Source organism: Macaca mulatta, chromosome 17 (genome assembly GCF_049350105.2).
Source record: "Macaca mulatta isolate MMU2019108-1 chromosome 17, T2T-MMU8v2.0, whole genome shotgun sequence".
Classification (NCBI taxonomy): domain Eukaryota; kingdom Metazoa; phylum Chordata; class Mammalia; order Primates; family Cercopithecidae; genus Macaca; species Macaca mulatta.
The window spans coordinates 27,407,695-27,431,268 of NC_133422.1; the positions used below are offsets into that span (position 1 = coordinate 27,407,695).

The 23,574-nt window shown below is 40.0% G+C and overlaps 1 protein-coding gene and 1 long non-coding RNA gene across 2 annotated transcripts in view; one reads left to right on the forward strand and one right to left on the reverse strand.

The window, feature by feature from the left end:
• Nucleotides 1–538: 538 nt before the first annotated feature.
• LOC114673555 (uncharacterized) lies at nt 539–14,933 on the reverse strand. The gene is made up of 3 exons (XR_013407981.1): nt 14,765–14,933; nt 13,775–13,895; nt 539–1,519 (listed from the first exon to the last, which is right to left on the reverse strand). It is a non-coding gene; the product is annotated as an uncharacterized LOC114673555 (long non-coding RNA).
• A 30-nt stretch (nt 14,934–14,963) lies between these two features.
• ITM2B (integral membrane protein 2B) overlaps nt 14,964–23,574 on the forward strand; it is a 28,922-nt gene continuing 20,311 nt past the window's right edge. Inside the window, 1 exon segment of the mRNA NM_001258055.1 lies at nt 14,964–15,285. Within this exon segment, the coding sequence (NP_001244984.1) occupies nt 15,169–15,285 (117 nt within the window). The 5' untranslated portion in view covers nt 14,964–15,168.

Below are 23,574 nucleotides of genomic sequence, written 5' to 3' on the forward strand. Positions count from 1 at the left end.
GAATGTTTGAACATCCACCACAATGCCCACTGAACACTTTCAAGCATACACATTTTGTTTCTGGTAATATGCCCTGTTTTATCGATAGTTCTGATTCTGGCTGGGTGTGGTGGTTTGTGCCTTTAAGCCTATCACTCTGGGAGGCCAAGGTGGGTGGATAGATTGAGCCCAGGAGCTCAAGACCAGCCTGGACAACATGGCAAAACCCTGTCTCTACAAAAAAAAATTACAAAAAATTATCTGGGCATGGTGGCATGTGCCTGTAGTCCCAGCTACTCACGAGGCTGAGGTAGGAAGATCACCTGTGGCTGGGAGGTCATGACTTCAGTGAGCTGTGATAGCACCACAGCACTCCAGCCTGGGCCCTATCTCAAAAAAAAAAAAAAAAAAAAAAAGAAAAGAAATTCATCTTCTACAAACCAATTTGTACTTCAGTACAGAGTATCATCAACATCCGATTATAATTAATAACAAAGATGACCAGTTGGATATAAGATACTGCTTCAAGCTTTTGCAAAAGTCTATAATGCCATTAAAGTTATTTAATCATCCAGTGTTTTATTCACTTGGACCTTGTAGGTGTTACAAGTAATTTTATATGGAACTCCCCAAGTAGTGAAAAATGTAGACTGTCTCTGAACAACTGCAGGCTTTAAAATTGCTAATATTTTCTTTACTTTTTAAATAAAGATCTCCTTTATTTGAACTCTCACAGCATTTATAATCTATACTATATGACTATCTTCTGTCTTGCAGTGTTTCTATTTATGTCACTTGTGTATGAGTCTTGTCTTCCAACCATATTTGTCTTTTACTTCAAGGCAGAGGTTGTGTTTCATACTTCTTTTGTTTTGCTGCTGCAACTTGGACAGAGCTCAGCACAGAGCAGGTGCTCAGTAAGCACTTATCAGTTAGTGTTCTCCAAGTTGTCCAGTGACGACTCCTAGAATAGTATATATATTGAGTGTTACTATGTGTGTGAGAGAGAACAGAGTGCATGCCTATAGTAGGCTGAATGATGATCCCAAAGATACAAGGTTCTAATCCCTAGAAACTATAAACATTACCTTATGTAGAAGAAGGGTCTTTGCAGATGTGATTAAGAATCTTGAGATGGGGAGATTATCCTGGATTATCCAGTGAGCCGTAAATGTCATTATAAGTGTCCTTATAAGAGAGAAGCAGAGGGAGATCTCTCTCTCTCTCTCTCACACACACATACACACACTCACGCACATGTGCGCACGCGCGTACACACACACACACACACACACACACACACACACATAGAAAGAGAGAGAGAGAGAGAGACATAGAGAGAGAGAGAGGACGATGTGAAGGAGCAGAGAAAAACTTGAAGATGGAGTGAATGAAGTGATAAAGCCACAAACCAAAGAATGTCAGAAACTGGAAAAGGCAGAAAACAGATTCTGCCCTGGAGCATCTGGAGGGAGCACAGCTCTGCCAGTACCTTGATTTCAGCCTGGTGACGCTGATTTAGGACTTCTTGCCTCCAGACCTGTGAGAGAATACATTTCAGTTGTTTTAAGCCACAAAATTTGTGATAATTTGTTAGAGCAGCCACAGGAATCCTAACACAATGCCAATCAACAATATATTTTATTTTGGGGAGGTTTAAGAATCAAGCATCTGGGGTCTTCTAGAGCCCTGTCTGTCTTCCAATTCCAACCTAATGGCACCATTACAAGTCAATCCCACTGTAGACTGCATAAAGGAAGCCACTCTGCAACACCTTTCAACACATGTTATCGTCATATTGAGTAATTTCTCAAGGAGGCTCAATAATATCTAAACCAACAGGCATTTCCACCCACTGCTCTACTAATGCCATATAGGTTGGTTTCTTCTTCTCAAATTCTTTGATCTCTTAGGTGACTACAGGCTTTAGTGGTGCCCTGTGTGATGACAGCAGGGTTTTGGATATAGTAAGTAGGAGGCACTTTCGGTGTCTAATAGGAAACCAAAGGATCTGTGGAATTGACCCATTGGTAAAGTGAGATTGCCTTCAAACCCACAAGAAAACTCTGCTAGCTTCCTAAATAAAATTTGCTTTCATTTCCAAATTAAGAAGAATATAGAAATGCCCTAGTTTCAATAAAACCTGAGTTGAACACAACTTCCTGCCTATAAAATGCCAGTTGAATGAAAGCTGAAGATGGAATGTGGCTATACAGGGATGGTGTGCCATTCCTCTGCTCACACCTGGACAGAGCATCTTTGTGTCCAGGTCACTCTAGAACCAGCTGAGGGCCTAGGGGCACTGGAGATAGATGCAAGGGCTTTACTCTTTTTCAACCACTTTTTAAAAATGGTTTCTTTGTTTTGTTTTGTTTTGAAAGCCAGGAAAGCAGTCTGCCTTTCCAAGGTCATTAGCTCCATCACAGGCCTCTTCTTTCACAACCATATTGTTTTGTTTTCTCTAACCTGGAAGACAACTCAACCACAAATGTAATGTTTATCTTTCAAAATAGCAGTTGAAAAAAAAAGTACAGGATGTGTGAGACTAAAAACACTCTTTTGGCTTCCTCTACTTTTTTTGTGACTTTCCTCGGGTTCCTCCCTGAGGGAGAGCCTGCTATATATAAGTAATGTTCTTCGTTTGGCTTAGTGGTGCCCTCAATGAGAGCAGCGTCACCTCAGGAACACAACCTTGTCTGCTCTGTATCTGTTGGCAGGCACGGGGTGAACTGCAGTTTAGCAATGATTTCTCACTACCTTGTCTTCCTCATTATTTAATGACTCCAAGTGTATGCATCTTGACTTCTCTCCACAGTTGTTTGAAAATACCATTTGGTCATGGACACCAGAATTTCTGAAATACCGGCTTTCCCTTGGGTACTCTATAAGAAAAACTTCTTAGAAATCTGTCTTCAACCAACTGAACTGTTTATTTTCTTCTTGGGTGCATTCCATTAGACAACAGGATTTATTAGTTCACATTCCTGTTTCACAGAACGACTTGTTCTTAATGACATGTGTCCTTTCTTCTACTTCCCATACCCCACGCCCTCTCTGCCCAATTTCTCTCTTCCTTTATGTCTGTATCTTTGCACAGTCTTCTGCAACCACCCACTCACTTGCCATTAACAAGGAACCTTTTTCATCTCCATAATGATGAATGTGATTTTTATAAAGTGCATAGGTAATGTGGCAAAAAATTTTTAAACACTGAATTGAATTGCTTTTGATTAAATGCCATTAAGACTCTTTGTTTGCAGTATATATGTGTTTGTTTCTGTTATACACAGTCCAATTCTTCATAAAACTAACGCTAGGGGCCCGGCGTGGTGGCTCATGCCTGTAATCCCAGCACTTTGGGAAGCAGAGGTGGGCGGATCACCTGAGGTCAGGAGTCTGAGCCTGGCCAATATGGTGAAACCCCGTCTCTGCTAAAAATACAGAAATTAGCCAGGCGTGGTCGTGAGTGCCTGTGATCACAGCTACTTGGGAGGCTGAGGCAGGAGAATTGCTTAAACCCGGGGGGCGGAGGTTGCAGTGAGCCAAGATCACGCCATCATACTCCAGCCTGGGCAATAGAGTAAGGCTCCATCAGCCTCAAAACAAAAAACAAAAAACAACAAAACTAACACTGGTATCTCAGAATGATAGTTATGCAATTTCTTGGTAATGACTATAACGCAACGCTTTATTATGCCTCCAAGAGTATCCTTTTTCCTTGCAAAACATAATTAGTTTCACTTTCAGAAAGAGATGAATATCAAAGTTTAAAAAGGGATCAAGCCAAAAAAAGGAAAAACTAGTTAAGATATATATGAAACAGCAGGCTCCATCAATAGTATGACCCACAGTACTAAAGACAAAGGCATTAAAAGAGTCAAGTGGGACAAAAGCTAATAGCGCACAGCTACACCGAGGTATTGTTCCCCTCATTTAGTAACTCACTGGACTTTAACTGAGACTAGACTGCTTGAAAAAGTTCCTGACTGTATGGGTATTTCTTGAACCACTAGCAATTTTTGTTTCTTGTCTGTTGAGTAGAGGTTTATTTGCAGTTCCATGTAATTTTATTGTCTTAGGGAATGTCTTAATTGTGTTTGTTCCTCTAATCTTTCTATGCCTAAAAAATGGCCCCCAAAGCGTTTAGAAAGGGAAAGGAGGTACTGACTATTTTCTATTCGTTTGCTGTTTTCACTGGTGAAACCAAAAGCAGACTACTTCCTTAGTATATCTTTTAGTATCTGATCAGATTCTCTTTTATACTTTTTTCCCCTCCGTGTGTGGTCTGTTAAAGCAAATGGCGGTTAAACACACTATTTCTGCTTTAGGTCATGCGCTTTCTCTAAGATGGAATTTACAGGCCTTTTATGCTGTGTGATCAACCAAACCCAAGAATATTCTAAGGAGAAACTTCCATGTTTCTCCCTACACATAAATATGCTATATTTATATAATATACTATATTACACATAATATAGCATGCTTAACATGCTGAATTTCCCTTGGTCTTCCAAAGGTATATCTTGACACTGTTCTTATTTTTATCTGTCTAAAACATCCTCTAAAGAAAACTTTAAAAATTCAAAAAGGAGTTTTTATGTAAATATTTATATCTTTGTTCTCTGGAATTGTAGTAAATCAAACCTTTCCTCCCTTTTCTGACAATAAGCCAGAGGAAAAGTAGGTGAAAGATTATACAGAAACAGTTTTTTTAGATACTTTCTGACTCAAAGTACAAATTTCTCTTGGGTATAAGTTCTCACTGTAATTCAATGATTCCAAGCACAAGGAAGTTGATTATACCAGATTCAAAGTAAAAATCTTCCCAGCACTTTGGAAGGCCAAGGTGGGTGGATCACCTGAGGTCAGGAGTTCAAGGCCAGCCTGACCAACATGGCGAAACCCTGTCTCTACTGAAAATACAAAAAATTAGCCGGGTGTAGTGGTGCACACCTGTAGTCCCAGCTATTTGGGAGGCTGAGGCAGGAGAATCACTTGAACCCAGGCGGCAGAGGTTGCAGTGAGCCGAGATAGTGCCACTATAGTCCATCCTGGGCAACAAGAGCAAGACTCCATCTAAAACAAACAAACAAACAAAGTAAAAATCCAAGTAGATTTCTCTTGTTTTGGTGGACTTGTTTGCATTTCTCATATTCTTTTCTTTTTGAGATGGAGTCTCGCTCTGTCGACCAGGCTGGAGCGCAGTGGCGCAGTCTCAGCTCACTGCTGGTGCAGTCTCAGCTCCCAGGTTCAAGTGATTCTGCTGTCTCAGCCTCCCAAGTAGCTTTGACTACAGGTGTGTGCCACCACGCCCAGCTAATTTTGGTATTTTTAGTAGAGACAGGGTTTCACCATATTGGCTAAGCTGGTTTACAGCTCCTGACCTCGTGATCTGCCCATCTCGGCCTCCCAAAGTGCTGGGATTACAGGTGTGAGCCACCACTCCCGGCCCATGCATTTCTCATGTTCTTTCACAAGTTGTTTAAATTGGCCTGGAACCCAGGCAGATTTGGGAATAAAATAACCCCCTTTGAATTGAAGTGTACTGAAGGAAGCCATCTGTAATGGGAAGGGTCTCAAACATACTTCTTTCAGGCCTCATTTTGTTCCAGGCATGGGTCACCCAGCACAGTTCATTTCATATACTTTCATCCCACCTGGAGCTCCTTTGGTTATAACCTCCCAATTTGCTTTAGGGCTATTACTTCGCTAAGGGGACACATTTGTTTAATAGTCTTTTCTTCAACATCAAAAGAAATCTTTAGAAATTTTAAAGTATTGGGGCAGAACCCAGGAGAACAAATTCATTGCATCAACCCAAAGAGCTTGCAGTTTTCACCAAGTTTGAGAGACGCACCTTTCAAGTACAGACACTACCCCCGCATACCCTAGGAAATGATTCAAGGAGTCTGGACTCACTGTCCCAGTCGCTTCTAAGGGTTTGTCAATAACTCATTGTGAGGACTTTCCTGGTCTATGTGTCTACTAAAGGCTGGGAATATGGGGGATGGGTTTAGCTAGGCATAGTCTATCATGCTAGACTAGGAAATGATCCCAGAGTTAATAGAAAACAGTCTCCTCAAAGTATCTATGGCTAGGTTGCATACCACCCAGTAGCCAGGAAGACTAAATGTAGGATAAATGTCTTACTGTTTCAGTCCCATTAATTATGTTGCTTTATGAATGTTTTTCTTGCTTAATAACTATTGCCAGATGCAATGTGTCTTGGGGTCCCAAGTTGGAAAGATCGCTTTCGTCTGACCACCTATAGCTGCCATTGACCACAGCTCTTCTGGAGATAAAAATAGTTCAAGTTTTCCTTGATTTTTTGGGTATTTTTGTTAAATGATCGTAAGAAAAATAATTTTGTTGTGGCTCAAAAAAAAAAAAAAAAAAAAACACAAAAAAAACTAAGTCTGTCTAAATAAGCACGACCTTCCCATTAGACTGGGTTGCAGTCTGTCCTTGGACTAGGCAGAAAAAGAACTTTCAGAAGTTATCTTAAATGTTTTTTGTTTGTTTTGTTTTGTTTTTTCCAGTTCTTTGATTCTATTAGCTAGAACATTGTTTGAACACAAGGCAAAGTCTTCTGGCTATTACATCTGAGAAGATGAGACGTCAAATATACGGTTTTCAGAAATTTGAGTTTCCCATGCCAGGCAAGTTTGTTTTTTGATTTCCTGCCCAGCACTTTTTTTTCTTACTTTGACTTAGATTTAAACTGCACATATGCCTTAGATATAATAAGTATTTACAAAATACAGTCATCCCTCAGTATCCATGAGGGACTGGTTCCAGGACTCCCCTCAGATACCAAAATCCACAGATGCTCAATTCCCTTATATAAAATGGTATAGTATTTGCATATAACCTACGCACATCCTCCCATATATTTTAAATTATCTCTAGATTACTTATAATACAAAATACAATGTAACTGTTACATAAATTATTACACTGCATTGTTTAGAAAACCGTGACAAGAAAAAAGGTGTGTAAACATGTTCAGTACAGGCACAACCATCCTTTTTTTTTTTTTCAAATATTTTTGACCCATTGGTTGAATCTATGGACGCAAAACCCACAGATACAGAATACATAGATATGGAGTGCCAACTGTCTAAGATATAATATACAAAAATATTTAGAGATGTGGTATATCATATAACCATGGTTAGTCTATCTCAGTCTTTCTCATAAAGTTTCTGGGCAAATTTTTTTTTTAATTATACTTTAAATTCTAGGGTACATGTGCTTAATGTGCAGGTTTGTTACATATGTATACTTGTGCCATGTTGGTGTGCTGCACCCATCAACTCGTCAGCACCCATCAACTCGTCCTTTATATCCGGTATAACTCCCAAGGCAATCTCTCCTCCCTCCCCCCTCCCCATAACAGGCCCCGGTGTGTGATGTTCCCCTTCCCGAGTCCAAGTGATCTCATTGTTCAATTCCCACCTATGAGTGAGAACATGTGGTGTTTGGTTTTCTGTTCTTGTGATAGTTTGCTGAGAATGATGGTTTCCAGCTGCATCCATGTCCCTACAAAGGACACAAACTCATCCTTTTTTATGGCTGCATAGAATTCCATGGTGTATATGTGCCACATTTTCTTAATCCAGTCTGTCACTGATGGACATTTGGGTTGATTCCAAGTCTTTGCTATTGTGAATAGTGCCGCAATGAACATACGTGTGCATGTGTCTTTATAGCAGCATGATTTATAATCATTTGGGTATATATACCCAGTAATGGGATGGCTGGGTCATATGGTACTTCTAGTTCTAGATCCTCGAGGAATCGCCATACTGTTTTCCATAATGGTTGAACTAGTTTACAATCCCACCAACAGTGTAAAAGTGTTCCTATTTCTCCACATCCTCTCCAGCACCTGTTGTTTCCTGACTTTTTAATGATTGCCATTCTAACCCGTGTGAATGGTATCTCATTGTGGTTTTGATTTGCATTTCTCTGATGGCCAGCATTTTTTCATGTGTCTGTTGGCTGTATGCATGTCTTCTTTTGAGAAATGTCTGTTCATATCCCTTGCCCACTTTTTGATGGGGTTGTTTGTTTTTTTCTTGTAAATTTGTTTGAGTTCTTTGTAGGTTCTGGATATTAGCCTTTGTCAGATGAGTAGATTGCAAAAATTTTCTCCCGTTCTGTAGGTTGCCTGTTCGCTCTGATGGTAGTTTCTTTTGCTGTGCAAAAGCTCTCTAGTTTAATTAGATCCCATTTGTCAATTTTGGCTTTTGTTGCCATTGCTTTTGGTGTTTTAGACATGAAGTCCTTGTTCTGGGCAAATTTTTTAAAGTTAGTTAACAATTAGATTTATCAAATATCTCCAGGAAATAAATGTATATTTTCATATGTTCCACTTATGAAAGCATCCACAGTTTAAAAGGTATTTTCAGAGTCTAGGTTAAGTGACAACTTTTACTTTTTTCATTAAAGTGCCATAATGTTAAAAAATTCATAACAACTCACATAAAGTTACCATTGCTTTTGTCCCAGCTCTGGGGAAAAGGTTAAAAAAGAAAGAAAGAAAAAAGAAAGAAAAATATTTAGGGATCACATGAGGAATTTAAATTAGATCTTGGGGTAATTGATACATCTTTAAAAATCAAGATTAGATGGAGTCTGCCTTCGGGAAACTTTACGTGTCCTACTATATATGTGTCAGGTTTATCTCATTTTAGAAAAATGGAGAAAAAAGAAAATGGTACTTTGGAAATGTGGTCAAGCATCTAAGAAACCCACTGAAAGAAATTTCTTCATACTAACTTCATATTCCTCTTTTGTTACAACAAAATTTGCTACATGCTTTCTCGATCTTAATTAGAGCAATGATTTTGATAAAGATAATAAGCAAGGCAGATTCCTACACTAAACGCTGAACAGAACAGAGTGGAGAGAGTACATGAGAGATATAAGGTTGGCTTGGGGCGATGTCACCAGGCAGGTAATGGAGGGCCTTAAGAAACATATAGAGGAGTTTAGATCACACACACTCACACACACACGCACGCACACACACCCCTGCCACATATTTATTATATACGCAATGTGTGTGTGTGTGTGTATATATATATACACACACATACACACACACATAAATGCAATCATGATAAATATTAGTGTCTCCTCCTACAATCCATGTTGTCAAAACAATGGCTATGACAACATCACTGCCTTTATGCTATTCGCCTGGAAGTTCAAAGCCTTCCTGGATGAAGCCCAGTAGGACACTTGGTAAGGTTCAATCAAAGGAGGACAGACCTTTACACTGTTCTGCCAGCCTTGGTGCATATGTCTTTTACGTCACTTGACTTATAAACACAAGTACTGTTTATTAGACATTGTTACTAGTAATGCCAGATTTATTTGGTATTCTTTCTTCCAACATAAATAAAAGGCATTAGAATCTTATCTCATTTATCCCCATAAAAAAGGAGAGAAGCTATTTGAACTTCTCTTTCTGCTTCTGGTGTTTCCTCTTTTCCTGTTCACTCAGAAAGCCAGATCAATCTTTATAGAGCAGCCTTTTATTTTAAAAACTGATATTTGCATGGCTGGGTGCAGTGGCTCACGACTGTCTGTAATCCCAGCACTTTGGGAGGCAGAGGTGGGCAGATCACTTGAGGTCAGGAGTTTGAGACTGGCCTGGCCAATATGATGAAACCTCATCTCTACTGAAAATACAAAAATGAGCTGGCATGGTAGCGTGCACCTGTAATCCCAGCTAGCGGGGAGGCTGAGGCTGCAGTGAACTGAGATCACACCACTATACTCCAGCCTGGGCCACAGAGCGAGACTCCGTCTCAAAACATAAACAAATAAAATAAAAAACAACAACTGATATTTGCAGAAACTTTCCACAGTCCCTTTGAGGATAAAGTCCATATTACTAATTATAACAGGACATGCAGCTTTATGGCTCCATCGCCCATCCAGCTGTGTTCCCCACAATTACTCAGCATACACTCTCAGCCTGAGTGGTGCTTCTCTCCTCTTGCCTCAGTCCTCTTTCCTGGTCTCAGTTCTCTTCTTCATGCTCTTCCCTCCACTCAGGCTCTTCTTCCTTTTCCTTTGCCTTCACATAAACCCTTTCCATTTCTCCAACTAAAATTTTGTCTCCTCTGTGAAACCTTACCAGGCTGCTCCAGCTTTTTGTAGACTCTAATATCATGCTTTAAACAGTTGGTTTATTTGCAGAGTATTACCAATGAAAATATGAAGAATGGTGAGGTTCAGACAAGACAAGGGTCTGGGTCTTCTGAGAGGGTTCTATCCATTCGACCACCAACCTTTGTACCATTTCTCTCTCTTTCATTTTAATTAACATTATGTTTTGAGCACTTTTAGGGTCCCAGCAAACTTGAGCAAGAAAGTACAGAGAGTTTCCATATACCCCGTCTCCACACACATACAACCTCCCCGACTGTCTATAGCTCCCACCAGGCTCATACACTTGTTAAATCAATGAACCTACATTGATACATTCTATGGATTTTGACGAATGGATAATGGCATGTATCACCATTGTAGTATCATGCAGAGCAGTTTCACTGTCCTAAAAATCCTCTCTGCTCCTCCTATTCATCCCTTCCTCCCTTGCCACTAACTCTGATCGTTTTACTGATCAGTGGTAACCAGTGATCTTTCTACTGTTTCTATAGTTACGCCTTTTCCAAAATGTCATATAGCTGGAATTATACAGTCGGTAGCCTTTTCAGACTGGCTTCTTTGATTTAATAATATGTCTTTACATTTCCTCCATGTCTTTATGGTTTGATGGTTCATTTCTTTTCAGTGCTGAATAATATTTCATTATCTGGATGTACGACAGTTTATCCATTCATCTACTGAAGGATATCTTGGTTGCTTTAACATTTTGGTAATTATGAATAAAGCAGCTGTAAACATACATACACAGGGCTTTTTGGTGGACATAAGTTTTCAGCTCCTTGGGGTAAATACCAAGGAGTATAATTGTTGGATTGTATGATAAGAGTGTGTTTAGTTTTGTAAGAAATTGCGGCTGTACCATTTTCCATTTCCATCAGTGATGAATGAGCGTTCCCTTTGCCCAGCATCCTCATCAATAATTGGTGTGGTTGCTGTTGCCAATTTTGGCCATTTTAATAGGTGCTCAGGGTATTTCATTGTAGTTTTAATTTGCAATTCCCTAATGATACACGTAAAGATAGATGTGGAGTATCTTTTCATATGCTTAATTGCCATCTGTGTATGTTCTTTGGTAAGGGGTCTCTTCAGATTGCTTGCCCTTTTTTAAAAAATGTGGTTATTGCAACTAGGGAACTGGATTATTTGTTTTATTTAATTTTGATTTGTATTTATTTATTTGTTTGTTTATTTTTAGGGACTCCTGTGCTCAAATGATTTTCTTGCTTCAGCCTCCCAAGTAGCTGGGACTATAGAATGCACCACTACACCCTGTAAAGAAAAATAATTTTTAAAAATAGAGACAGGGTCTCATTATGTTGCCCAGGATGGAGTGCAGTGACTATTCATAGGTATGGTCATAATGCACTGCAACCTTGAATTCCTGGACTCAAGCAATCCTCCCGCCTCAGCTTCCTGAGTAGCTGGGACTATAGGCTTGTGACACTGCACTTGGCTTGGTGGCCTATTTTTTAATGAGGTGGTTTGTTTTCTTATTGTTGAGTTTAAAGAGTTATTTGTGTATTTTGGATTCAAGTCTTTCATCAGATACATCTTTTGCAAATACTTTCTCCCAGTCTGTGGCTTGTCTTCCCCTTCTTTTGATTTCACTCTTTTTATGGTTTGTGTTTCTCATCTTTTCCTTCTTTTTCCTCCCTCTCTCTCTTTTTTTTTTTTTTTTTTGGCAGGGAGGGGCACGGAGTTTCGCTCCTGTTGTCCAGGCTGGAGTGCAATGGCGCAATCTGGACTCACTGAAACCTCTGCCTCCCGGATTCAAACAATTCTACTACCTCGGCCTCCCAAGTAGCTGGAATTACAGGCATGCGCCACCATGCCCAGCTAATTTTTTGTATTTTCAGTAGAGTCGGGGTTTCTCCATTTTGGTCAGGCTGGTCTCGAACTCCCGACCTCAGGTGATCTGCCTGCCTGGGCCTCCCAAAATTCTGGGATTATAGGCATGAGCCACCGCGCCCGGCTTCTCTCTCTCTTTCATCAGTGCAAAGCATATCCAGTCTTTTCACAAAGCAAAACAAAAATCCCAAGTGCCACAGCCAGTCAAATCAAAAGAGAGCTGCATTTGTTATTAGGATAATTCCCAAAGGGTCTCGGGATATTATAGAGCCCAAGATTTGAGAAAGAAAAAAATTGCATCTGCAGTTCAAGGAAAATAATGATAAATTATTTTAAAATTACATTAAAATAATTTATATAAAATAAATTTTAAAAATTGAAAAGCACATATAATATTGAAGTAGGAAGTCGGTAAGAAATATAAACAGTGCTTAAGTCTCTGAAGAGGCAAGTCAAAGCCTTCACTTCTCACCTAGAAGAAACACTTCTTTTATGAAAGTTCAGACAAAGCCACAAGATGCCCAGCTAAACTACACATTGAGTTAAGAGAAGAGGCAACAGGAGCACATTTTAAAGGGCATATTCAGTGATGTTGTTTCACCAAGGACCCTATATTTGTGGGGGAAAAAAAAAGTTTCCAATCATTCTGTAAAACCACAAGAAATTTCTCTGAATAGGGATTGTTTCCTTGAGAAAGGACAGAATAGAGATGTAAAGAAGCCAAAAATTAAAAAAAAAAAAAAAAAAAAATCCTTGTTGAAGCACATCACACAAATCTATTAATAAAAGATTTTAGAATTCAGTTCCCCACTTCCATTTTTTCCTCCCTCCTTTGGTAAGCATAAAAACAAACATGGCTCCCTGTGATATGCAGAGCTGGAATCAGATTCATCTCGCTCTCTCAAAATCAACATGAAAAAGGAAAACAAAGGTCCTCTAAGACTCCCTTTACATTTGGTAGTTAATAGTAACTTATAACTATGTTTTTAACTTTCTTTTGTTGAGTCATGGACTCTCCTCCTCCCTTGCTCCTAAGTTTTCAGGGTCAACGGGCAACCTTTTCTAAATCACAAGACTGTATTTGCTATGTTTGGTTTTGCTCCAGAGTCTTTATTATCCCTGCTGTTGTGCACTACACAGTTCTGTAGACACATGAGATAAAATGGAGAAGCAAAACCAGGAGATTATTCCCAGACCGGTTGCCAACTGATTTTAAACTGTTGCTCACTGCAAGTACACAAAATAATGAATGGTCTTTTATTCATGAGTCTTTCAAAATAGAAATCCTGGGGCAGGGGAGGATTTCTAGTTCTGTCAACCTCATTTGTTCATGCTTTGCCTCAGCTTCCTAGTCTGTTCAGTAGTCTTGTTCACGAAGAATTTTCTTTTCTTCTGTAATTCTTTTTTTCCCCTCCAGAGTATAATGACAGCCAAATTCTTCTCTACCATCTACTGCAAAATGCCTTGAGCATTTTTCTACCATCTTAACACAGAACGAAGTAGACAGATGTACATATAATTATTTATAATCCTCCAACTCTTGCTTCCAGAAATACTTAGTCTTCAATTGCAATATCTCAGGAAACCTATTAAACTAGGGAGCTGGGAGGAGTCGTTAATTCTGAGGAATTAGATAACATTAGATGCTATGAAAGGCCAGTCCATAGAGTCAACCTCACAGAGCTGATGCCTGGACAAGGGAGACCCAGGGAGTTTAAATAAGTTGCTTCAAGTATGGTTAACTACTGTTAAAACTCACCAGAACTGGAGCCCAACTCATCCTCCTCTCGGTTGAGCAGATTTCATTTTGACAGGAATTCCTGAATACCCAAAGCAAACTCAAAGTCTGACTTGGGTTTCTATCTCAGCCCAGGATGTTTCTGAAATAAATGAACAGAAGGATTTGGAGATTTTGGGCTGTTTCCCAGGGACTTATGATCTGATGTTCTATGGAGATACCCAACTCTCTCCTTGAGCAGGGCCAAATCCCGGAAGATCTCAGACTCAACCCACTTTTCTCAGAGTTGGTCCAGGGCAGAGCTGACACAGCTGTAACATTCTAGAGCATACCCACAACTGTGGATGAACTAGGACAGAATGGGGTGGAAGAAGGATACAAGATCACCCATTTGTCCAATGGGGCCGTCTGTTGACAGTCATGAACGCAATAAAGATGGGAGCCAGCATTCTCCCTCACATTAGTTGTAAATTAAAGGTCTTCAAAACATGACAATTTTGCTTTATCTTTAATTATTTTTTCATTTTGCAGAAAAATAAAGGGACTCGTCATCGAGTACTTTACCTTGAGTAAAAAATCAGCCAAGTGTGCACGTGGTTTTTTTCCAAGTATGCACAAGAATGGAACATTTCGTTTTATGAGTGTGAGATGTTTGATATACAAATCTGCCAAGAGGCTTCCTCCACATTGGTCTGGGACTAGGCAGAACAGGCCCTGACCTCCCGAGCGAGGGAAGGAAGACCAGGCAGGTCTGAGCCAGGTAAACGCCCTTGGGTGAGGTCCGTGAAAGATAAAGTCAGATCTCAAGGGCAGAGAGCTTTAAATATTTTTGTGCTCCACTGAGTCTGTTCCCTAATAAGTGAGAAAATGAAGATATAGGTGCACAAAAATTCCATGGCCTTTAAGGCTTGCAGTGGGGACAGGGGACAGACAAGCGGCAGTCTGGTGCTGCAAAGGTTAGTCCCTTGTACCCAGCGAACTCAGGAAAGTTCACTCGATTTTGCTACAAACCTGCAGCACTGGGCCTGGACGTAAACTGGTTGGGAGCGAATTCAGAACTGGAAATTCTGGGCGTCCCAGATGGATGCCCATCCCTCTCCTAGGCGCGCCGGGATCCCGCGCCCAGCTGCCGGGCGAGGGCAGGGTCCCGCGCAGCGCCCCGCCTCCGGCCGCTGGCCCCGCCCCCTCCCGCCTCCGAGTGGGTGCGCGAGCCGTCTCCGCCCTCGCGCGGGAGCTGGGAGGCTGCGAGAGCCCTACCGCAGTAGCCGCCTCTGCCGCCGCGGAGCCTCCCGAACCTCCTCAGCCGCCCGGAGCCGCGCCCGGAGCCCGGCTATAGAGGCTCCAGTCGCAGCCGGGAGCCCGCAGCCCGCGCCCCGAGCCCGCCGCCGCCCTTCGAGGGCGTCCCAGGCCGCGCCATGGTGAAAGTGACGTTCAACTCCGCTCTGGCCCAGAAGGAAGCCAAGAAGGATGAGCCCAAGAGCGGCGAGGAGGCGCTTATCATCCCCCCCGACGCCGTCGCTGTGGACTGCAAGGTCCGAGGCCGGGGAGGTCGGGGAAGCGGGTGCTGGGCCCGGCCGGGGAGGGCTGCGCGGGCTGGAGCGGCAGTGCGCCCCGAGGTGGCGGGCGCTGGGCTGGCGCCGCGGGGACAAGTGTCCGAGAGAGCCCGGCGTTCCCGTTTCCTGTGGGGCCGCAGCTCCTTTGTAAGGAACTGCGTGTGCTGGAAGCGCTGCCTGACGCGGGGTCGGGGGCTTGGGAGATCTGGAGAGGGAACGATTGGCTAATTGTGCCGAGGTCCCGGTCGTTTGTGCAGTCCGGGGAGCGTGCGTGCCGCCAGGACTGGGCTCGTTCGATCTGGGGACCGTCAGCGACAGGCACAACAACAACAACCGAGTTTGGCACTTCCTTCCCAGTATAAATAATGTACCTAAAATGGCTGACATCATTACAAGCCTAAACCTCTGTTGTTTCCTACTTTCGTTTCTAGGCTTGAACAGCACTTGGACTAAGTCCAGCAACTGTAAGCGTCTTAATTTTAAAAGTGTTTCTTTACCTCCTTTTTCCACGGCCCTTCGGTAGTGGCAGGTGAACTTCACCTGGAGAGGGGACGAAGGGACACTCCGCCCGAAGTAGGTTTGGGCTGTCTCTTGCCATTAGTGGTAAAGGCCAGTAATGACTATGTGGATGTTAGTGAAAAGCGAATAGTTGGCATTTAAATTATATCAGCGTCTTTGTGAGGACTCCTGCTGCGTGAAACTAAACATAAGAAATTTGCCCCCGGGTCACTAATACAATTCTCCTTCGTTTTACAAAATCTCCCTTTAATCCTAGGAAAATTCATGAAGTGGGGCTGTTATTGTGTTGACTTTTAGTAGGTTACGATCATATTTACTTAAATATGAGTGTAATTGTCTCATAAGTTAAAGCCCACAGCCTCTTACCCAGATCCTTTTTAGGCTGCAAAAATTAGAAATTAACTGTAAAGTTATGTTGCTTATCTTTTTTGTTGTCGTTAGCATTTTTCAAGACCTATTATCAGTAGGGTAAATTTAGTTTTAACTTAAAAAAAATTTGTGTGCCACGTATAAATAATAGGAGTTTTAATATGGATGAATAAAAATTATTACTGAAAAATAGGCCACTAATAATATTGTAAAAAATTCACAATATAATGGTAATCTAGACATATTATAATTTATTATATTCTGAATATAATCTGTCTTTATAATGGTAATCTTACTTTCTCGAAATGCTCTGATAAAAACAAACACGTCAGGGGTTGATTTCTAAATGACTTGCCTTGCCTTGAAATAGGAACAGTGAACTGATTCCCTAAAAGGATTAAAGGTTTTGGTTTTCCGTATTGGCATTGTTTTCCTGAAGCCATTGCAAACAATCTTGGTCTTTAAAGAAAACGTTTGGAATGCACAGATGAAAATTCCAGTAGCAAATTATTATGTTAGCTCTTTGTTTATACATTTATTGTATCTAAAATAAATTGAGAGTCAAGTACCCAGTCACAACAATCTCAAATATGTGTAGTCTTAATGCTATCACATATATTTATACATTTAAAAATCCTATTAACAAATATAACTGCTCCCATTTAGAAAGAGAGAGAGTGAGCAAGCATTGGATGACGTCACTTCAGACAGCTTTTCTCTGTTCCGCTGTAGTGGAGATTTGAAACTCTGGACAAACATCAGAATTACATTTGCTGAGCACCATTAAATCTGACTTCTGACAATTTTTGTCATTTCTGAAATAGTGACTCTGCCACATTCTCAAAATTGCTCACGAGTTCACCATATTTAAATTTTGTGGTTATTGCAGCTATAAGTAATTATTGGTAGCTCCGTGCTTTGTTTTCCATTTTTTATTTTCTCAGATCCTCCATATCCAAAGAAAAATACTGCTGGGACTAAAGAGTGAGGGCCAGAGTCATCTTTGTAAACCACGCAGCAGTAACGGATGAGTTGGTAGATACAAAATGACTAATTCTCTTTCCAGCTATAAGCTGAAAAACTTCTTTAGGGGATGACAAAATATTTCTCTACATTGAAAGTAGAATCCTTTAATCAGTCAGTCGCTTAATGGGAAAAGGAAAACCTTAATGACAGACTTTTGTGAAAGAAGTTCTGATCTCTTCATTTCAGAGCTTGGGCAGTGATTACATAATGTTCTCTGGCTCCTTGCGGGTGACTCTGTGGCAGCCACCTTGTCTGACTGCCTGGACTGGGAACACAATCAGCCTTAATGTGTTTTGCTGAGGGCATTTCCTTTGCCTGGTTGGTTGAAAGAATCAAACCAAGCTAGTTAATGGCCCAGAACTCCTGAACAGGAGTTTTTCTTGTCTTTAACCCTCCTAGATCACAATATCCCACAGACCAGTGTTTTCCAAAATGTGCTCTTAGGGACCACCTGCTCTGGTATCCTCTGGAGTTCTGGTTTTAAAATGCAGATTCTGTTACCTTATGCCACAAGAATTCTGATCACTCTAATCAGCTGGCTTATATAACATGCATTCCAGTACTTTTGCATTGCTTCTGTCTTGCTGTTTTTTTCTCCTGCAGGGTGAGAACTCTCCGGAAACAGTTCCATTACCCCATTTCTCAGTCTTATCTTTTCAGTAGCTCTTAATCCTAACAGCTATTTCTGTTGATTGTTTTACCTCAACTAGCTTGCTGTTTATTCTTTTCCTGCATTTTTCCCTTAAGTGTTTTCACCTTCCTCCTCTCCTCTCCTAGTAGGCATAAAGCTCTTAGAGCTATAGACAGCAAAGATGGGATGTATTTTGGGTAGCAAAAGTGAATTTGAAATTATATATGTTTTATGCTATAGGCAACAATTCATTTATTTTTGTGTCAATACTTTGAACCTTGGGAAATTGTTGTATATTTGCAAATACCAAAATACTTGATGTACTGTATCAGAAGACCCAGTTCTGTCATTACATAACTGTTTGATCTTGGGCTTAAATTTTTAGGTTTTCTGTCTGTAAGATGAGAGGGTAGGACCAGATGGCCTGTAAGGATTCTTCCAGTTTCAAAAATCTATGAAGATACTAGGATTACATAATTATATTTGGCAGAAATTAAATTGTTTTAGTTGTGAAAAATAACAACTACCTCCTCACTCTAACCAGACTATTCCCTTTCTTCCTTTTGGTGTTTTACATGTTACATTCTTCCCTCATACCAAGTAGCAGTGGGTCAAAGAGAAAGGAGATGGGTAGAGGTATTAGGTAATAAAGCACATTGTCACTTCTGTTTACCTCACAGTGAACAGTGAAGTTGTCAGCACCTCTTTGTTGCAGTGCCTGCTTATGAAACGCCTTTTCCAGTATCAGGCTGCAGAATAGGTTAAGCTTGCTTCATATGTATCCCTGCAGGTTGTTTTGCTGACAAATAGTGTTGCTTTCTATCTACCCCACTTTGTAGATGTTCTTTAAAAGGAGAGAGAAAAGTAAAGTGCTGATATAGGAAAGAAAATAGTGGCAGGATGAGCACATGAGAGAAAGTGAAGGCTGACTAGCCCAGTATAAGTTCTGAGTTACCTATGACAAATAGCTATTTAGACCCTGGTTCTTTATCCTTTCTGGTTTTCCCTATTCACCCAATCAAGACTGAAGATTTTGATAATTAAGCTTTTTGTTTGTGGTGGTGGTTTTGTTTGTGTGTTTTTGGGGCAGTGAGGAGAAGAGACATAAAATGCATGGCCGGCCATTTACTGTAATGTTGATACAATGCTCTCAAGGGATTGAGAGCTTGGTTCTCTTTAACCAAAGTGCATCTTATTACCTAGTTATGTAATTCCGTGTTTGCAAATATTAGCCAGTGAAACTTTTACTTTACATTTTGATTCTCCATGAGGGTATTAATATCTGAAGTGAGGGTTTAATGCTGGGAAATAAACGAATTGCCTAGGTGCATCCCCAATGCCTTGGCAGGACCTCCTGTGTACATCCCTGATAGGACACTGCTGTTGCATATTGAGTGTGCAAGGTTGCATATTGCACAGGATTGTAGTCTTCCCAACTAGACAGAAATGCGTATAATATACTTGGCGTAATAAGCCCAAATGACCTCATGGAATTCAACTCTGACATATAAAAGGTTTATGTGACTGGAAGTATTTTTTAAGCAGAAATATCTCAAATACATTTATGGTACAGACCTATTTAAATTAATTTAGAATTTGACTTACAAGGTGTTTATTATGCATTACCGAATCTTGACTTGCATGTAAATGTACATAGAAAAATGTACTTAGTAGTCATTGGGGGAGATTTTATTTCTCTTAGTTTTATCATACCATAACTTAAATGTCTGGAGTGTTTATTCAAAAGCCACATTCTTTTTCCAAAAGGAAATACTACTTTCTGAATTACTCTTTTAACTAAAGCTTCTTGAACTGCTTTGTATGTCAGTATCAATAAAGGAAGATCCAGAAAAAAAAATCTTTTTGGGCTACCAGTGAAATCATCCTCTTACTTTTTTGGCAAATGTGGCATTTTATTAGAGCTTAAAGACTAAAGCAAAAGAAATGAAGGACTTTAGACTGTTACTGCAACGTGTTAAAGGATTTGAGAATTCTGAATTTCTGAATGAGGTGATTTTTGCCTAAATGATGCACAAAATATTAACACTGGAGCTGTGCTTCACAGTGAAGGTCTTTTACAAAGTAGACAGCTGAAAGTTGAAAATTGGAAATTACAGACATAACACTAGACATCATTTTTGAAAAATCTCCACTTAATTGTGGTTATCCCTTTTAATTAGTACTTACAACACATATTTTTAATAGCTTTAAGGATATCTACAATATGACCTCATTTTATAAGTGTTACCAGCAATTGAATGAACAAGATTATTTTAAATTATTGTGCATTCTTTAAGCTCTTTTATTAGAGGAAAAAAAGAACTTTTTGCAATATTTCTATAATTGTACTTGGGGAAAAATCAGGTAAGAATGAACATAGACTTTTTATTCTTAAACAGAAAAGTTTGAATCTTGAGTTGTAGAGATGAGAAAATTACCCTTGTTTTTATGGTAGAGAGATATTCTGATTTTTCACTTAATGTTTTATTTTTCAGTACTGATAAGTTACCAGCAATAGTTTTATGATGTTGAGCTACTATAAATACGACAAAAGAGAAATAAAATTTGCGCAGCTTATATATAATACCACTTCTAAGTTAAATGTCCTGGACATTTATTTGGGAAAGTGATACTAAGTATGGTGTTGGATATTATACTTTGAAATTTTGAAATATTTGCATAAATTGTTTTTGGCATAGTTGAATTTCATACTTTAAAAAACCAGATTGGTGGATTTTTGTATTTATTTGAATGTTTAAGTTTAAGGCTCAAATTATTATTACTTTTTTTAGTGAGAGCAAGTTTATTCAGAAAGTAAAGGAGTAAAAGAATGGCACTGCATAGGCAGAGCAGCCAAGGCTCAAATTATTTTTAAAAGTTGTTTGTTTTCAGAATGAGTTAAGGATAAAGCTTAAGTCTTAACTATTTTCTCTGCTTATATATGATTATAATGTTTTAGATTATTTTATATAAAAATTTAAAAAGATGCGTTGTTAATTAAATCACTTGAATCTCTGCAATATCCAAAAGCAGACCCGTTTTTATGCTGGGGAAAATTATTTTTGAGAGCTAGTCTATTTAACTTTGCATTATCAGTTTGCAGTTTTTCATTTTATATAACTCTATCCAATTCATTTTTTCCTTGCTTTTATTTTAATACTGGGACATAAAATTTCATGTCAGTTTTACCTAGGGCAGTGCTAGTCATGTCAAGCAGAGAAGGCAAATTCTGTGTCTCCTGGACTGAAGCAGATGAATTGTTGAAGCTGGGCTTTTTGCATATGAAACAAGTAAGAATATTCTTGGTTTTCCTGCCAGATGTGGTGACTCATGCCTGTAATCCCAGCCCTTTGGGAGACTGAGGCCGGTTGATCACCTGATGTCAGGAGTTCAAGATAAGCCTGGCCAACATAGTGAAACTCTGTTTCTACTAAAAATACAAAAGCATTTAGCCAGGCGTGGTGGCACACACCTGTAATCCCAGTTTTTTGGGAGGCTGAAATAGGAGAATCGCGTGAACCTGCGAGGTGGAGGTTTCAGTGAGCTGAGATTGCGCCACTGCACTCCAGCTTGGGTGACAGAGCAAGACTCTGTCTCAGAAAACAAAAGAATATTCTTGGTTTTCATTTTTAAAACATTAGTCCAGTGTTGCTTGATCCTCCAATTTTCAAAGGCAAGCTAAAAATCAGTACTATTTTAATTCATACTAGAATTTTAGCCAAAAACACTTAAGCCATGGGCCACTATTTTATAACCTCCTTTAAAGTGGAACGCAGGACTGGCAAATTATAGCCTGTATCTTCAAATACTGCCTGCCTGCTGTTTTTCTGTAGCCCATGGGGTAAGAATGATTTTTATATTTTTTAATGGTTGGGAAAAATATCTCCTTTTTGCACAGTACCCTCACCGAATTGGTGGGGAGGGGCTGCTGCTATTCGGGAAGCAGTAGCACTGGCAGAATTCAGGTTATACAGTCGTTTTTCGAAAGGTTTAAATTTTGTCTCTACCATTTACTGTGATACCTTGGGTAAGTTACTTCAGTTCTCTGTGTCTCAGTTTTTTCATCAGCAAAATGGGGAAAATAATAATCTGTGACAATAATAGCACAATGCCTGGAACAGAGTTAAAAATCAGTAGATTTCAGCTACTGTTATTTTTATTTATTTTCGTTTTTTGAGAAGGAGTCTCGCCCTGTCACCCAGGCAGGAGTGCAGTGATGCGATCTTGGCTCACTGCAACCTCTGTCTCCCGGGTTCAAGCGATTCTACTGCCTCAGCCCCCCAAGTAGCTGGGATTACAGGCGCCCGCCACCATGCCCGGCTAATTGTTTGTATTTTTGGTAGAGATGGGGTTTCACCATGTTGGCCAGGTTGGTCTCGACCTCCTGACCTCTTGATCAGCTACCGTTATTAAAGTCCCAGTTTTCTCTCCTCATCATTCTTGTTTTGGAATATTATTTCTTGTATTACTGTTACTGCTTGTCCCTACCTCACATGTCAATAACAATATTGTTGGTACTTTTTTCACAACAAGGCATTCTGGTAAAGATTAATTCCTGCAACATAAAAACCTTTAGGATTCAGTAGTTGTACCCATTTTCATTTAAAAATGTTATTTATTCATCGCATAATAGGTGTTAATAGAATTTGAGTTTTACCAAAGTAATACTGAATTTTAATATGCAAATACATAGTCCTGCCCTATGTCAGAGGAACACACTTTAAAAAAATTGTAGCATCATTGTATACAGTAAAATGCACAGATCATGAGTGTATAGTTAGATAATTTTAAGTGTATATACCTGGGCTCTAACTCCCAGTCAAGCTGGAACATTGTCAACAACTCAGAAAGTTATCTCATGTCCTTTTACAATTTGTTCTCCTTAGAGGTAACCACTATTCTAATTTCTCTCCCCATAGATTAATTCAGAGCAATCACATTCACTCCTTACCTTCTTCTGGTCTTTATTACCATGGTGACCACTAGACCCTCTTCTGCCTTTGTGCAATTTAGAAAAAGATCCCCTCTCTGATGTTTTGGAGAATAGAGCATCAACTGGATTCTAGACCTACTGATCCCCTTTGCCTGGGGTCCTTGTACTGGAAACAACTTGCCCAACCATACATGGTGATCTTAACTCCATGTTTTTCATGTTTTGCCTCTATGGGGGTGGTGTGGCGGGCAACGGAGTCTCGCTCTGTCACCCAGGCTCGAGTGCAATGGCATGATCTCAGCTCACTGCAACCTCCGCCTCCCAGGTTCAAGTGATTCCCCTGCCTCAGCCTCCCAAATAGCTGGGATTACTGGCGCCTGCCACCACTCCCAGCTAATTTTTGTATTTTTAGTAGAGACGGGGTTTCACCATGTTGACCAGGCTGGTCTCGAACTCCTGACCTCAAGCGATCCGCCTACCTCAGCCTCGCAAAGTGCTGGGCTTACAGGCTGAACTACAGCACCTGGCCCTCCATGTTTCTCTCTTAATTCCTTATTTCTCTAAATCAGTGGTTGTTAAACATTTTGCTCTGAGAACCCCTTTATACTCTTAAAAATTGTTCAGGATCCCAAAGAGCTTTTGCTTTGTGTAGGTTATATATATTTCCAAACAACCAAAAAGATTTAAGAAGACTAACAGTAACGTTTTACATTTGGCAGTGCCCTTTACTGAATAGCTTAATAGAAGATAGCCGGATTCTCCTATCAGCTTCTTCATTCAGTCTGTTGTA